The 17292-nt window shown below is 44.2% G+C and overlaps 1 protein-coding gene across 1 annotated transcript in view; it reads right to left on the reverse strand.

Moving 5' to 3' along the window:
- syne2b (spectrin repeat containing, nuclear envelope 2b) overlaps positions 1 to 17292 on the reverse strand; it is a 147625-nt gene that overhangs the window by 43754 nt on the left and 86579 nt on the right. The window contains 14 exon segments of the mRNA XM_064928115.1: positions 3172 to 3303; positions 4149 to 4322; positions 4506 to 4706; positions 5156 to 5275; positions 5606 to 5707; positions 6308 to 6502; positions 6679 to 6834; positions 7081 to 7215; positions 7348 to 7459; positions 8412 to 8527; positions 8674 to 8808; positions 9619 to 9822; positions 14431 to 14622; positions 15920 to 16540. Of these exon segments, the coding sequence (XP_064784187.1) occupies positions 3172 to 3303; positions 4149 to 4322; positions 4506 to 4706; positions 5156 to 5275; positions 5606 to 5707; positions 6308 to 6502; positions 6679 to 6834; positions 7081 to 7215; positions 7348 to 7459; positions 8412 to 8527; positions 8674 to 8808; positions 9619 to 9822; positions 14431 to 14622; positions 15920 to 16540 (2595 nt within the window).

The following is a 17292-nucleotide window of genomic DNA, read 5'->3' on the forward strand; positions in this document are numbered from 1 at the left end:
TCACCCCATGTTATTGGGCAAATGGACACCGTGAAATCAAAAACCCAACCTTCATTTGCCGGTTGTGACGCACAGATGTTTCAAACATCACTTTATAACCAAAATTGCCCTATTTACACTTTGTAGTCAATTTTGACACTAGATAACTGTTTCTGACTCATATCGATGCCACATAGGCCGTTTTCAAAGGGATTTGTTGCTTTTTAAAGGCAGTAGCTCCTTACTACAAAATCCTATTTTCTGTAAACAGTTTGAAACTGAAGTGAATGAATTCATAATGAGTTTTAAAAATTCCGTCGACGATTCTCTGATTTTATGGGACGCCTTTAAAGGTTTTGTAAAAAAAAAACAATGCAACTGTATTTGCATCTGGGCTGAATAAATCACAATTCAAGAAAATATCAGAATTTGAAAAGTTGTTAACAACGTTAGAGCATTCTCTCTTTTTCACAATTGTTAGCTTATGAGCCTAGATGGTTTAGCCACAAAAAAAAGACAGGAAACTTCCAGCTAGCCATGATTGGCTGAGATAATGGATTGCCGGGATTGGTCTGCCATGTAGCATGCATCTGTCTATAACGTGAGCTGTTCAGTATGTGTTGATAGTCCTTTCTGTTCGGAATAACTGAAATAAGAAGGCAAGGTGATCCCATCTCACCTCTGTTATTTTTATGTTATAGAAATTACACCAATATCGCTCAATTCTACGGATCACGTAATTTCATTATATGCCGACGATATCATACTTTATCTAGACAATGTGTCTCAATCCCTCCCAATAGCTTGGAAGATCATAGACAAATTCAGCATCTCAAGTTATAAAATAAATTGAACCAAATCTTCGCTACTGCCTCTAAAGACCCTGATGGAGGACTCCATCTCTACTAATGGAATCCCAATCATTTCCCATTTTAAATATTTGGGAATAGATGTATTTCCTTCCTTGCCTGAAACTTTAACAGAATGCTCAAATTAATTAAATCCAACCTAAGTAGATGGACTATTATCCCAGTTTAACCGGCAGAATATCTATTTTCAAAACGAATATATTGCCATGGCTGAATTTCTGTAGTTCAATTCTTCCCTTGTCTCCCCCTTCTGGCTATTGGGATAAAATTCTTAGTTCAGTTTCAAAATGTATATGGCAAGGTAAGCGAGCCTGGATAAAATTAACAAACTTGCAGAGGGAAGACGTAGGAGGACTATCTGTACCAAACTTTTAATTTTATTTCCAGGCACTAGCATTCATCCCATCCTAAATTGGTTTAGACATGATTCTTCCGTCCCGTGGCTGAGTTTAGAGAGAAATATGGTGTCTCCTACTGGACTGGAAGAGGTGGCATTTACTGATAGATCCCTTAAACAATGCAAACTACGCTTTGGTCCTATTATTGCTCACACAATTTCTATTTAGCGCAAAACTGAAAAACAATGTAAGTGGGAATCAAAATGGCATGCCAATACTCCAATATTTCACAATAATGCCTTGTGATCTGGAGGGAAGCATTTTGCATCCCCCCAATGGTCCAAATGTGGAATCCATAACCTTGCCGATATCATGGACAGTAATGGTTTGAGAACATTCCAAGATTTGAAAGACACATACACATTCCAGGCAACTCCCTGGGGAAACCCAACTACCGAACCATCCAATGATAGATTTATAAATAATAGTGCTGAGCTCTTAACCCGAAATCGCTGTTATTTTGGGGTATTTAAACAACTAATTCACAAACGTCGGTGGGTGCAATTATTTGAATTCCATTTGGTTCCGTTTTTTTCTGTGAGCTCAATGTGCGTGAGGGAATATCATGAGGGGATATAGATTGTGAAGGGATATAGAATGCAGCTGTTGCTTCACGAGGTATCTCTACCTGAAAATACATGATCAAAAGGATTGATACAGTAGTTGGTATTCATCAGTCATAAAATTATTCCTTATTTACTTTGAAGAAATACAAAATAGTGATGGTATCAGGCAGCATTGGCAGCAGCTCTATAGAGATGAGATGATGACTTGGAAGGAAATAATAAAGTCATCATATAATATGTAATATACACAACAAGTAAAGTAATGTGAATAAATAATGGTTAATAAGTGATAAGCAGTAATGGGCCGTCACTACCATCATCAGACTTGTATTAATTGTTTTATTCTGTTTTGTTACAGATTTCAACCGGAATAATCAAAATTATTTTTAAAATAATCGAACAGAAACCGAACCGACCTCAAAAAGCACTAACTGCTCAGCACTAATAAATACAGTATCTCGGGCTCCCGAGTGGCGCAGCGGTCTAAGGCACTGCATCTCAGTGTTTGAGGCGTCACTACAGACACCCTAGTTTGATTCTAGGCTGTATCACAACCGACCGTGATTGGGAGTGCCATAGGGTGGCACACAATTGGCTCAGTGTCGTCCGGGTTTGGCCGGTGTAGGCCGTCATTGAAAATAAGAATTAGTGCTTAACTGACTTGCCTGGTTAAATAAAATAAAAAAAATATATAAACAACTTTTGTAAATCTTATATTTCGAGCTATCCAGTAAAAAGTATGGTCCATATATCTAAGATAGAGATATGGGGGGGGGGGGGGGGTCTGACAACCAACCTGTGTTGCTAGGCGGGGTGGAAAACATGGGGGTGGGGGGGTTGGATGGAGACAAAGCATATAAAAATGTTGTCAAATAAAATAAAAGAACATAGACTGATAAGACATCAAAGGTAGAGAACATCCAGTGCTTCCATTAATACTAGCTCTGTATTTAAGTAACGTAATTGGAGGTAGAGTGCAGCGGGCACGAGTACATAGAATGTCCAATGGGTTCCAAATGAGTGGAAAAAAACTTGTGCACAACCAACACAAAGTATGTACAAAAAGGGTTCTTCGGCTGTCCAAATCTTTTGGTTCCATGTAGAATTATTTTTGGTTCCAGATATAACACTTTTAGGTTCCATGTAGAACCCTCTGTAGAAAGGGTTCTACATGGAACCCAAAAGGGTTCTCCTATGGGGACAGACGAAGAACCCTTAAAGGTTCCAAACAGCACATTTTTTTCAAAGAGTGGACAGAGAATCCACTGAACTGTGATCAGCGTTCATTCTTTTGATAAATAACACATTTTTTATGCTTTATTTTCTATTAATAAGACGTTAAAGCACATGGAGTGCTACCTGATAGACAGAGAGTTTCTCGCAAATCTGTGCCACTGAGTCCCCCTCCAGGTGCATCTTGGACAGGCCAGCGTCCATATCCCTAAGCAGGGTGTCCAGACTGGTACTTTCCTCCTCCCACTGTGTCCATATCTACAACCAAACCAACAACAACAATTTAACACAACTGCACATAACACAACACACATTTTTCTATACACCATCTCAAACAGTCACACCAGCACACCTCAATATGAGTCCCTATCTAGCTTTAACAAAGCCAATGTTTCCTGTGCTGTGTCTACCATAGAAATCCTACTCAATTACTAGAGGGACTATGTCATGAACCTTCAAAGTTCCAGAATGGGGTGAAAATGGCAGCCATATTGGTCAGGGAGAAATCCAAACCAGTCTAATTGGAATGAATGGCAGGAGAAGGATAGTCCTGATTTTACTTGTGTAGGAAAATAAAAGTAAGGCGTGTGTTATATAACAGATAGTGTTATAGAATTATTGTCAATGTAAGATATTCTCAAATCATTTATCAATACAGTTTATATGGGTTTTATAGCAATTGTCTCTATAAATAGCCTCTGAAATATATGTAAACAGACCATAAAATGTCATGTCTAAATTATTAATTGTTTTGAAAGTGTGAATGCTATTATATGATACAATATCAGTACTTGTTCCATTTACAACTTTTCTAAGTCATAAAATCAACTGATTCAGCCAGTGTATGGCTGTGAATTGACTGCATTGTTTGAATGGTTTGAATGGCAGTTCATTTCAAACATTTATGGAATCATTCCTCTAAACTGTCTGGCTAGCTAGCGAACGAAAATACAGTACAGATAAATTCTTCAAATTCATTATTTTACACAATATCTTATCATAGCAAAGGTAAACCCTGGATAACTCACTCCCTGACCTTTATCCCATCATAAGAAGGCTCATGTCCATTCTAGTATTCTAATTCCTAATTCTATGGTGCCTACCTGTAATATCCACTGCATCCTGGTGCCTCTCTCCAGGGCCTGCTGCTGCAGTTGGGTCACCCTCTCCTGGAGGCCCCTCATCCCTCCCTCCCACCTCTGGAGGGTGCTCTCTGCAACTCTCGTGGACAGGTGCTGCAGGGTCCCCAGGTGGATCCCCAGGAACTGGAAGAACTTCTGTCAGATCCATAAGAACCATAGCAGGAAGAAGGAACAATAGCACCAATGCGTGCTGTTTCAATACCAACGATTACACAAGAAGCCATATCTTGGTTTCTATGATGGCTGAATGAAAGCTGCTATCTAATCGCACTTGATTGGATCAGTACACAATAGAGGATCTGAATGGTGTGCGCTCACCGAATGTGTGCTAAGGCAGTCCTGTAGCTCAGTCCTGGTGTGGAGCTCCAAACCAGGCCTCTGTGAGAGACGCTCTGAGCCCAGGGTGACCAGCATTTCCAGGCCATGTAGCAGCCTCTCAAACTGCTGCTGGAGGTCCATACTGGCCCTCAGCTCCTCACGTCTGGCGCCCACAGAGCCCAACACACTTTCCAGCACAACCTAAATACACATTAAAAACAGTATGATATCCACATGCAGTAAGTTTACATGATAACACACATGGTCATACGTAACCACACACTCAGAACTAATATCTTCATCATTATGTGTGGGGTCACGGTTTCAGCAGTCAAATGTATGGTACCAATCACTCCCACTGAATGTGTTCATTTCTCCAATTCCATTGAGCAAGGCCTTGTTTTAATGGAATGTAGTTCCAAAGATAAGTCGGACAGCAGTCATTCTGAGTCAAATAAAAATAAATAAAAGAGGGAGAGGTTGAAAGTAAGGTCAGCTCTATTCCAAATAATTTAACTGAGGTGACTTATTTCATTGGGTAATATAACTAATGTCTAATGTCATATCATGGAGTCTCAGCATGGTCCATGTAGTTCAGTACTTATGTGTTCAATAAATGTGTTCAGGTGTTATACAGGACTATACTGTACCTCCAGCTTGTAGGCCTCCTCTATGAGTGTGGAGGGCAGACCCTGTCTCTCTGTCCTCTCCTGCAGGGAGGACACCTGGCTGGACTGAAGCTGCAGCTCTCCCTGGACCTGCACCACAGCCTAAACACACACAATGCAAATACACCTGTCAAACAGCCCACACCCTCAGCTGATCCCTCAGACCCATCAGATGTTTACCAAATCAGTGGAGAGGTGTTTTTCGTCATGGATATTGCCCCTTCAAAGGTGATCACTAAATATCATGGTCATTTAATGACAGTTTGTGGATGGTTCATCCAGATGAGAACATCTTTAAGTTGGACATAAATTCATGACTTAGCTGTAAGCTATCCACATAGAAGGATTTATAGTAGACCCAACTATAACTATTTAACATGGATAGATTTACTTATGACTATTAATGACTACATATGAATGAGTTTACAGTACCTGTAGCTGCTTGCAAGTGTCTTGAGGGACAGCTTCGTTAGTCATTTGTTGTACGGCCAACTTATTAGCAAGAAGGGCTGCATGCAACTCTTTTAAGAGTGTCTGTTGAGTTAGATCAACACAATGTACAGTATACCAAAACAATTACTGCATAGCACAACAAATCAATATTTGATGCTGTGTTACATATCATATCCTTACAGTAAGTCAAAACATTACAAACTGTACAGTTTTAAGTGAGACAAGGTGATGTTAAGTTAAGAGATCATTTCAAATCCCTATCCACCAAGTAAACACAATCTAAACATCTACCACCATATAGTAATACAACATATTGATGTGCACTGTACCAAAACTGTAATGCAGAAGTCCAGTTGTTGTTCTAAATGTTATTTTATAACTGGGTGGTTCGAGCCTTGAATGCTCATTGGCTGAAAGCTGTGGTATATCAGATGGTATACTACGGGTAGGACAAAACACTTATGTTTACTCTTCTAATTATGCTGGTAACCAGTTTATCATAGCAATAAGGCACCTCGGGGGTTTGTGGCATATGGCCAATATACCATGGCTAAGGGCTGTATCCAGGCACTCCACATTACATCATGCATAAGAACAGCCCTTAGCCGTGGTATATTGGCCATATACCACACCCCCTTAATTCCTTAAATAAACTACAGGGAGTGCAGTGGTGGTTCTGACCTGGTGATGGCCTGTCTTCTCCAGCTGGGCCTGCAGCTGCTTCTCTCTGGCAGCCAGACCGCTCTGGACCACAGGCAGGAGTTTACCTAGGTGATCCACACACAGATGACCTCCACCTGACCCCAAAACACCAATTACCTCTGACCCCTGGGAGGTCAGCTCACCACCCAGGGTCACCAGCTCTGCTGCCAGAGTCTGCGAACAAAGATCAAACACATAGACACACAGAGTCAATAGTCTCATTCAACTGACTGAACTCTGCACTGAACACGCATCAAATTTGGAATCAAATAAAGCATAGCTATGAAAACCAAACCATATGGTTTAAAGTACTTTGGTGGGGATTGAGAGTGCTTTAGTGTTGACCCTACCTCGAGTTGCATCAGCTGGAGCTGTGTGTCCTCATGTGACTTCCCTGATGGGAACTGCAGGAGGCGGGTCAGTGAGGACAGAGATAGGCCCACCCCACATAGCACCTCAAACAGACCCTCATCCAGCCTCTGATGAACCTCCTCATCCGGCACAGACTGGAAAAACAAGCCATAAAAACATCAAATATAGAGAGTGATCATTAAAACCAACATGGAGAAAGCGACAACCCTAAAAGAAAACTGATTTTATAGAATACTTTGTCTGACTATTTTTCTCACATGGAATTGAATCTCTTCTCCGGTGACACCCTTTTCCCAATTCCATGAAAACGGTGATATGTTAATGAGCCATGATGTCTTGAGACTGACTTGAATTCTACACCCACAGATCAGTTCCCTCACCTGAGTCACCACCTCACTGGCAGTCTGGCCCAGCTCCCGCAGCCGACATATGTGTGTCTGCATGTCCTGAATGCTGTGGGAGTCAATGAGACTACTGGCTGATCCATTGCTCTGACTCACAGATGAGTCTGTCCCCTTTAGAGTGAAAGAAAGAACTCACGTACAGTATGACACCATTTGTACTCCACATTTACACAAACACACATACCCACTGTGGAACACTACACACTTGAAAATGTGTGTAATTTAAGAGTGGGAGCTGCTTACATCAGAAGGACCTTGCTGTGCCGTCTGCTCCAAGGCCAGAAGCTGGTTGTGAAGGTGTGTCCACTTCCTTTGGACCCCTGCCTCCCCCCCTCCTTCAGGTTCAACAGGAACTCTAAGGAATGAGTTGCAGTTCAGCCTGGTCTCATAGACTGGAATCCGATCATGAGTATGATATGTTACATTTGGTATGGTTACAAAAAAAAGCAAGGCGGGTGGTTGGTTGGTCAGGGTGGATGGATGGGCGGATGCTACTTACTACTTTTTAGCTACTTTGCAACTACTTATCATGTTAGCTATCCCTTTCCCTAACCCTAACCTTAACCCCTAGCCAACGTAGAATTGAAACACGTAACATACCATACGTTTTTAAAATTCATAACATATTGTACATTTTGCAAATTTGTAACATATTATACGTTTTTAAATGTCGCAACATAACATATGCATTGTAATTCATAACATATCATACGAAATGGATGATGGACATCCACAAATTAATACATACCATACAAAACGTAACATATCATGCTAAATGGAGTGTTTGAGATTGACGTACATAATAATACGAAATGCTTTGATACCAAGTTGTGCAGTTAGATGGTTGTCAGAACCACACACAGCCTTGGAGAACTCCACTGAGAACACAATCATAATCATTTTTATATAGCTGACATTTTTAGTCTCTGAGAAGAAATGAAGGTCCATCTAAATTAATCTCTCCCACTCTCACTGAAGAGAAGCACAGAGAAATGAAAATGTAATAGACAAACAAAGTAATTAGTTCTAACTCTCTGTGCCATGCTGTGTTTTTTCCCTCTGACAATGGCAAAGATCACATTGTCAGAGATTATTTGGGTAAAGAGCTGATTCTATTTCAAGAACATGATTATGATTATGGAACAAAAGCATAGAGTATACATTGTAGAGAATGTGGACAACCACAACAACTCAATCCCCTTCTCCCGAGTGAAGGGAAAACACCATCAAAAGATGATTGTCTAATGTCTGATGATTTATTCTAGCTCCAAAGCCTACAGACTGGAGCACTCTAAGGGAATCAGTACCGTGTGGATGGCTCAGGTTGATCCTTTTGGGCCTGGCTGGGGAGACGACCTCTACTCCCCTGCTGGGCGATAGCCTTGGTCAGGCCTCTCTGCTCACTCAGCTCCTGCTCCAATTCCTGCATGGGGACAAAAATAACAGCCACGACTAACAAACACTGTACTTATAATTCTTCACTGGGAATCATCATATGTGAATTTGTCAATTAAAGTCCAATAAATAGCCAGCCACACTCTCCGTTCAGACATGTTTTGGACAGTTTACCTTCTGCTGTTGAAAGCTGGTCTGTCTAAAGAGTTTGCTCTTGGAGGAAGAGAGAATCTCCTGGACACTGCCGCTACGCTGCAGTCTGCCCTCTAGAGGAAGCTTTCTCGGTGATGACGGTGACGGTGATGGCACCTTCAGCGGATGGAAAGAACAAGGAAGACGGCAAGAGAGATAGAGAAATGTCAGTTGTTTGAGTCAAATATTCACAGTCGTGACTTGGAACATAATGCCCAGTCTCAGGATGTATTACTCATCAACATTACAAGGCTTGTTTCTGTGTTTTCGTCAACAAGCTGGTTTTACACCCCTTGTTGAAATAAAAACTTGCCACAGGAACTAAAGCATTAGGAAGTGATAATGATCTCTCTTTGACATTTCACTTTAAACATTTTTTAAATCCAATTTTCTCCCCAATTTCGTGGTATCCGTACGGGCTCGGGAGAGACGAAGGTCGAAAGCCATGCGTTCTCCGAAACACAACCCAACCAAGCCGCACTGCTTCTTAACAGAGCGCGCATCCAACCCGGAAGCCATTCGCACCAATGTGTCGGAGGAAACACCGTGCACCTGGCTACCTTGGTTAGCACACACTGCGCCCGGCCCGCCACAGCTAGGCCAATTGTGCGTAGCAGGCTGCGACAGAGCCTGGGAGCGGACCCAGAGTCTCTGGTGGCACAGCTAACGCTGCGATGCAGTGCCCTACTGCACCACTCGGGAGTCCCTGACATTTCACTTTAACAATAGCTGTAAGTTTATCTGGAAGCTTGGTAACATTGTCATGGAGAGATTACCAAATAGACAAAACACCTACTCCACTGTCAGTGTCATCAGCAGACAGCTCTTTTGTAGAAGTTCAGTGAGTGTGTGTGCGTGTATGTGTGTGTGCACGCATGTGTGTTAATGTGTGCACATCCATGCACGTGGCTCTCTGTTTGGATGTACCTGCTCCTCTGTATGTGTGCTGGTGTGCATCTGCTCATGGCTCTGTCTCTCCTGCAACAACAGCTGGAAGGTGACCAGGCTGGTCTTGAGCAGCTCCAGTTTGGAGGAGAGGGCCTCAGCCTCCTGGTGGGACCCTGCTGAGCCCTCCTGCTGCTCCAGGACAGACAGACTGGCTACCTTCTGCTCTATCTCCAGGAACATTTCCTACACACACACACACACACACACACACACAAACACACACACACACACACACACACACACACACACACACACACACACACACACACACACACACACACACACACACACACACACACACACACACACACACACACACACACACACACACACACACACACACACACACACACACACACAACATTGCCTCATTTTAGTACCTAATTCTCACAAAGAACAATAAAAGGAAGTGGACCGAGACACCTGCAGCAGCGTGAGTGCTAATGTCATCAGAACACAGTGTCCTGGGAGAGTAAGTAGAGCACAATCCCATTCACACTGGTTAATCCCCTAAAAGTGTGAACCTGAGCACACAGACTCTCTCCATGGATCAACTATATCTAGGGAATAGGGTAAAGGGTATACACCATACACTGGGTATACACTATACAGTACAGACTCATAATATGAATAGAGTATATTTTCCTGCAGCTAGCTCGCTCTCCAACCAGGGTGCATGCAAAACACTGATGAAGGCTAAGGAATTAAACATGTCAGTTTTATCAATAAATAATGTTTTTTTTTATCAACTCCCACTGTCCTCCAAGAATTGCTGATGCTCCTTTAATGTGTCACTTTTAATAGTTTGACCCACATCACCTGCCAGTGTGTAACCAGGTTTGACTGACCCACATCACCTGCCAGGGTGTACAAGGTTTGACTGACCTGCATCACCTGCCAGAGTGTACTGTTTGACTGACCTGGATCACCTGCCAGAGTGTACCAGGTTTGACTGACCTGCATCACCTGTCATAGTGTACCAGGTTTGACTGACCCACATCACATGCCAGAGTGTATCAGGTTTGACTGACTCACATCACCTGCCAGAGTGTACCAGGTTTGACTGACTCACATCACCTGCCAGAGTGTACCAGGTTTGACTGACCCACATCACCTGCCAGTGTGTAACCAGGTTTGACTGACCCACATCACCTGCCAGAGTGTACTGTTTGACTGACCCACATCACCTGCCAGAGTGTACCAGGTTTGACTGACTTGCATCACCTAGCAGAATGTACCAGGTTTGACTGACCCACATCACCTGCCAGAGTGTACTGTTTGACTGACCCACATCACCTGCCAGAGTGTACCAGGTTTGACTGACTCACATCACCTGCCAGAGTGTACCAGGTTTGACTGACCTGCATCACCTGCCAGAGTGTACTAGGTTTGACTGACTTGCATCACCTGCCAGAGTGTACCAGGTTTGACTGACCTGCATCACCTGTCATAGTGTCCTAGGTTTGACTGACCTGCATCACCTGTCATAGTGTCCGAGGTTTGACTGACCTGCATCACCTGCCAGAGTGTACCAGGTTTGACTGACCTGCATCACCTGTCATAGTGTCCTAGGTTTGACTGACCTGCATCACCTGTCATAGTGTCCGAGGTTTGACTGACCTGCATCACCTGCCAGAGTGTCCTAGGTTTGACTGACCTGCATCACCTGTCATAGTGTCCGAGGTTTGACTGACCTGCATCACCTGCCAGAGTGTACCAGGTTTGACTGACCTGCATCACCTGCCAGAGTGTATCAGGTTTGACTGACCTGTATTACCTGCCAGAGTGTATCAGGTTTGACTGACCTGTATCACCTGCCAGAGTGTACCAGGTTTGACTGACCTGCATCACCTGCCAGAGTGTACCAGGTTTGACTGACCTGCATCACCTGCCAGAGTGTACCAGGTTTGACTGACCCACATCACCTGCCAGTGTCCTAAGTTTGAATGACCTGCATCTCCTGTCATAGTGTACCAGGTTTGACTGACCTGCATCACCTGCCAGAGTGTATCAGGTTTGACTGACCTGCATCACCTGCCAGAGTGTACCAGGTTTGACTGACCTGCATCACCTGCCAGAGTGTACCAGGTTTGACTGACCTGCATCACCTGCCAGAGTGTATCAGGTTTGACTGACCTGCATCACCTGCCAGAGTGTATCAGGTTTGACTGACCTGCATCACCTGCCAGAGTGTACCAGGTTTGACTGACCTGCATCACCTGCCAGAGTGTACCAGGTTTGACTGACCTGCATCACCTGCCAGAGTGTATCAGGTTTGACTGACCTGCATCACCTGCCAGAGTGTACCAGGTTTGACTGACCTGCATCACCTACCAGAATGTACCAGGTTTGACTGACCCACATCACCTGCCAGAGTGTACTGTTTGACTGACCCACATCACCTGCCAGAGTGTACCAGGTTTGACTGACTCACATCACCTGCCAGAGTGTACCAGGTTTGACTGACCTGCATCACCTGCCAGAGTGTACCAGGTTTGACTGACCTGCATCACCTGCCAGAGTGTACCAGGTTTGACTGACCTGCATCACCTGCCAGAGTGTACCAGGTTTGACTGACCTGCATCACCTGCCAGAGTGTACAAGGTTTGACTGACCTGCATCACCTACCAGAATGTACCAGGTTTGACTGACCCACATCACCTGCCAGAGTGTACTGTTTGACTGACCCACATCACCTGCCAGAGTGTACCAGGTTTGACTGACTCACATCACCTGCCAGAGTGTACCAGGTTTGACTGACCTGCATCACCTGCCAGAGTGTACCAGGTTTGACTGACCTGCATCACCTGCCAGAGTGTACCAGGTTTGACTGACCTGCATCACCTGCCAGAGTGTACCAGGTTTGACTGACCTGCATCACCTGCCAGAGTGTACCAGGTTTGACTGACCTGCATCACCTGCCAGAGTGTACCAGGTTTGACTGACCTGCATCACCTGCCAGAGTGTATCAGGTTTGACTGACCTGTATTACCTGCCAGAGTGTACCAGGTTTGACTGACCCACATCACCTGCCAGTGTCCTAAGTTTGAATGACCTGCATCTCCTGTCATAGTGTACCAGGTTTGACTGACCTGCATCACCTGCCAGAGTGTATCAGGTTTGACTGACCTGTATCACCTGCCAGAGTGTATCAGGTTTGACTGACCTGCATCACCTGCCAGAGTGTACCAGGTTTGACTGACCTGCATCACCTGCCAGAGTGTACCAGGTTTGACTGACCTGCATCACCTGCCAGAGTGTACCAGGTTTGACTGACCTGCATCACCTGCCAGAGGGTACCAGGTTTGACTGACCTGCATCACCTGCCAGAGTGTACCAGGTTTGACTGACCTGCATCACCTGCCAGAGTGTACCAGGTTTGACTGACCTGCATCACCTGCCAGAGTGTACCAGGTTTGACTGACCTGCATCACCTGCCAGAGTGTACCAGGTTTGACTGACCTGCATCACCTGCCAGAGTGTACCAGGTTTGACTGACCTGTATCACCTGCCAGAGTGTACCAGGTTTGACTGACCTGCATCACCTGCCAGAGTGTACCAGGTTTGACTGACCCACATGCTAGGAGTCATAAGGCTCCATGTGAAAGGCAACCTGTCAGGGTTAGAGTCCATTTGGGATTGAGGTCGTGAAAAGGGTGGTTCCTGGAAAAAGGGTGTACAGGGTTCTCTAAAGATGTTGATCAATTTAAATATGAGGCTAGATCCTATGAGATGCTGTGTTTTTGTTTGCCTACAAAGCCTTCATTCAAATCTGTCGTGCTATAGGAATGTGTTTACCCTCTGAAACTTTAATGCTGGGATCAGATTACACGCCCAGAGAATCCAGGCTGGATAGTACCAGGTTTATTCTAGATTGAAATGGTGATAGCTAATAATATATTGTGAACACTGTTGATGTAAAAAAGTAAGAACATAGTCTATATTCCAGAACTGGCTGGTCCTACAAGTGAATTTTCAATGATTTGCCCACATCACCACAGCAATCATAACTAATGCTTCATTGCTGCATGTCTTTGTTTAGCATGTCTAAGGTCATGCAAGGAAATGAGACTGTAAAACTATTAGCTAATTCCATTTACAAATAGCCATTTGGAGTAATTCCCTGCAAATCAGAACAGTTAGTGCACTTGACAAAAGCCTATCTAGTACAACTGATCGTGGCCATGTGGCCAGCACCTTTAGAAAATACACTGCACCCTGAAGACAAATACCAGCAACACATTAGCTGGACTTCACTGTTTGTTCAACCTTGCCTCATTTCAAACACTAACCTATCTGCCTGTGAGACAGCAGCACATTCTATCCAACAACCGGTGGTGTTTACTAAGACTGAATGAACAAAAAACAACTCCCACCTGCAGCAGTAGGCAAAGCAGCTACAAAGCAGGAAAATGACTGTTGATGAACCTTGATCACTGGTGATTTAGAAAGACTTTCAACTATGGAATAGGCAGGTCAATAAATTAGAGGTTGTTAAGGAAATAAACCTAATAGTCAAAGCAGATGATTGGCATGACATCAGAACAACTGACAGTGATGTACATCATTAATATGGCGCCGCTATTTGTGGTTGTAAGTAGATACCAAATCACTCTCGTGCTAAAGAAAAGCATGAGCAAACCGATAAGACGAATACACACAAGTTTATGATACTGAGGCGTCTCTTATATCCTTGCTATTAATTACCATGCCTGGGGAAGTTCCTGGATAAAACCCCACTCGGCAGGCCCTCCACAGAGCTGAACTTTGACACCCGTCTGCAGTTCTTACCTGGCACGTGAGGAGCTGCTGCTCCACACTGTCCTGCATGCTGGCAGTGGCGGCCCGCTCCAGCACTCCAAGGGTGTGCTGGGCTCTCTCCAGCCAAACCTCTAGCTGGGTGGCCTGCTCACTGTAGGCATTAAGCACCTCCAGAGTGGGGCAGGGCCCAGTCAAGGCTGGGGCTGGGAACACCCCTGGGGCCTGGGACACAGACACACAGCCACTGAGATTCCTCCTGTACCAATCACCTGCCCCTCACAATCGGCTAGTAGGGACAGCAGATAGGAGGAGAGGGAGTGGATGACATTCTTAACTAATACTAATATACACTGACAGTAACTGACAGGCACTGGCCGGTGAGTACTCAGGCTACAGCTGACTGTCCTGGGGATTTCGGCACTTCAAAATCTACTTCTCACACCACCCCATTCTCTTTCTTTTTCTCTATTTTGTCTCCTCACTATTTCTCTGTCTCTCTCTCTCTCGCTCTCTATTTCTCTGTCTCTCTCTCTCTCGCTCTCTATTTCTCTGTCTCTCTCTCTCTCGCTCTCTATTTCTCTGTCTCTTTCTTTTTCTCAGTCGATCTGTCTGTTTCTCTCTCTCTCCCAGACTGACTCTGCCTCTAGTTCTCTCTTTCTTTCACCCATGGTGCCCCACCCATCTGTGGCCAAAGCCACTTCCTGAAATCGGTGACAGGTAGGCTAAGAGGGAGCTCCGGTGACAGGGACTCATTATCACACACCCAGTTTGAGGCCCCAGGCCACGGGGGCGGGGCTGAGACAGAAGAGGTGGATCTACTGGCAGACCAGTCAGCTGAATCGGCAAACCTCCTTATTCGCTCCTTCAATCTTTTATCTTTGTCTCTGATGTACTATCTGCTGTTGTTTCCTCTTTCTTCTGTTATGCCAGTTATTTTAAATTTGTTCTCCCGTTTCTCTCCTGTCAGCACATATGCACATATAGATGTTTGAGGCACAGACAGTGTGAAGTGTGATAATAAGATGTAACACCATGGTTAGCACCATGAGTCACTCAAGCCCTCTACACTGCTGTACATTACAGTCTTAACTTTACATCACACAGATCACTCAACAGGGATTATTGAAATCATTCACAAATGTGCATCATTATAATTATCAGCATCATTACTGTGTAAACCCATTCCATTAATATGACACTACAGTTGTGAACAGACCTGGGTTCAAATACTCTTTGAAATACTTCAAATACTTTGAAGGTTTGCTTTATTCTGCCTGTAGTGACAGATGGGTGTGGTTTTGCAGTTTTGGGACCATTCTATTGGTTCCATTAAGCAGACAAGTTCAATCAAGCACAGATAAAGTGCTTGAAACGATTTCAAAAAGTATTTGAACCCAGGTCTTTGTGAAACATATTTTAAGACCCACTCGTGTGTGCACTCGTAGACCACTGTGGTTGCATGGTTAGCAGGGGTTAGCACTGTTGGGCCTGTTTTGTACTGGGACGTTTCAGTGCTTACCAGGGTTGCTGCTGGATGCACACCCTCCATGTCCTCTTCGGTGGGTTTGAGTGTGGTCTGGGGGACAGTGTGTGTGCTGACCACGCCCAGGGTGGTGGTGGTGGTCGTGGGGGGTGTCTCCTCAGGTGCTGCTAGAGGGGTAGATGCCTCAACTTGCACAGGTGTCTGGTGTGTGATATCAGAGGCTGTGTGTGTCTGTTCAGTAGATACATTGAGTGCCATTTCTATAGGCTGGGATGGTGCCGTGAGCAACCCTGTCTGAGGTGCACTTTTTTTCTTTCTGGGCATTGGCTGGGGCACTGTGGGCCTCTGCTCTGGAACAACCAGAGCCTTCTCAGAGGGTGGCTGAACCAGACAGGCCTGCCCTGCCTCAGATAACACCAGCCTACTATCCACCTTAGACAGCCACATCGTTGGTAAAATGACTGGAGTTACTGGCTGGATGTCTTTGGGGACACTTGTGTCCACTGTGACCTCAGTGAGTGTCTGTACATCCTCTGTGAGTGTATGTGCAGCAGGTGAGCCCCCTGGGTGTGTGTGTGTGTCTCTGATGTGTGTCTTCAGCCCCTCTGGGTGGCTGTCATCCCCCCTCCATGCAAGCCCCCTCTGTCCCATGAGCTCCTGACACAGAAAGAGAGAGACGGGGGGAGTAGATCATTTGGCTGGATTTATTTCTCTTTTCTTTAGTTTTGCCACATAAGAAGAAGCAGCTGTATTTGTTCACAAAGGAAAAATGAAAAATAACATCCTACAGTACAGTACATGCAGAAGTATTAAGACTAAGTACTATATTAATATCAATTAAGTTCAATCAGTGCATTTTCATGGCCAACAGTCATCTTGGTAGTGTATACTTTACTATAAACGTACTTGCTTGGGACTGTATCTAAAGTATAAATGGGAAAATACTAATTCCAAGAATATAGTTTTCCACGCCGTCCTGCTTCCAGGCAGTGGTGGAATAGTGTGTAAACAGCATATTATGCAAAATGATCATAACTCATTGAAATACAATGCATATGTGTGTAAGCAAGCACATAGAGTAATAAACTAAACAGATATGCATATTGCTTCGAGTCATGTGCAATTGTAGAGTCTTAAGGGTCAACAATGTCTAATAAATGTATATTATACATTATAAAACAGGATTCACAAATGTGGTTACCAGTATACGATTTTATGGAAAGTCCAAATAATTATCAACGTATCAATATCAAGTACGTTTTTTGATCATCAAACAACAAAAAAGGACCCATGCAGTACAATATAGTATCCTTTTTAAAAACGCACCCCACATCATCAACTCCTTTCTTTCCCTTCCAGTTAGAGGAATTGTCTTTGTTGTAAAAGAGGTGGTCTGCCAGCTATCAGTA

The sequence above is a fragment of the Oncorhynchus masou genome, chromosome 21 (genome assembly GCF_036934945.1).
Source record: "Oncorhynchus masou masou isolate Uvic2021 chromosome 21, UVic_Omas_1.1, whole genome shotgun sequence".
NCBI lineage: Eukaryota > Metazoa > Chordata > Actinopteri > Salmoniformes > Salmonidae > Oncorhynchus > Oncorhynchus masou.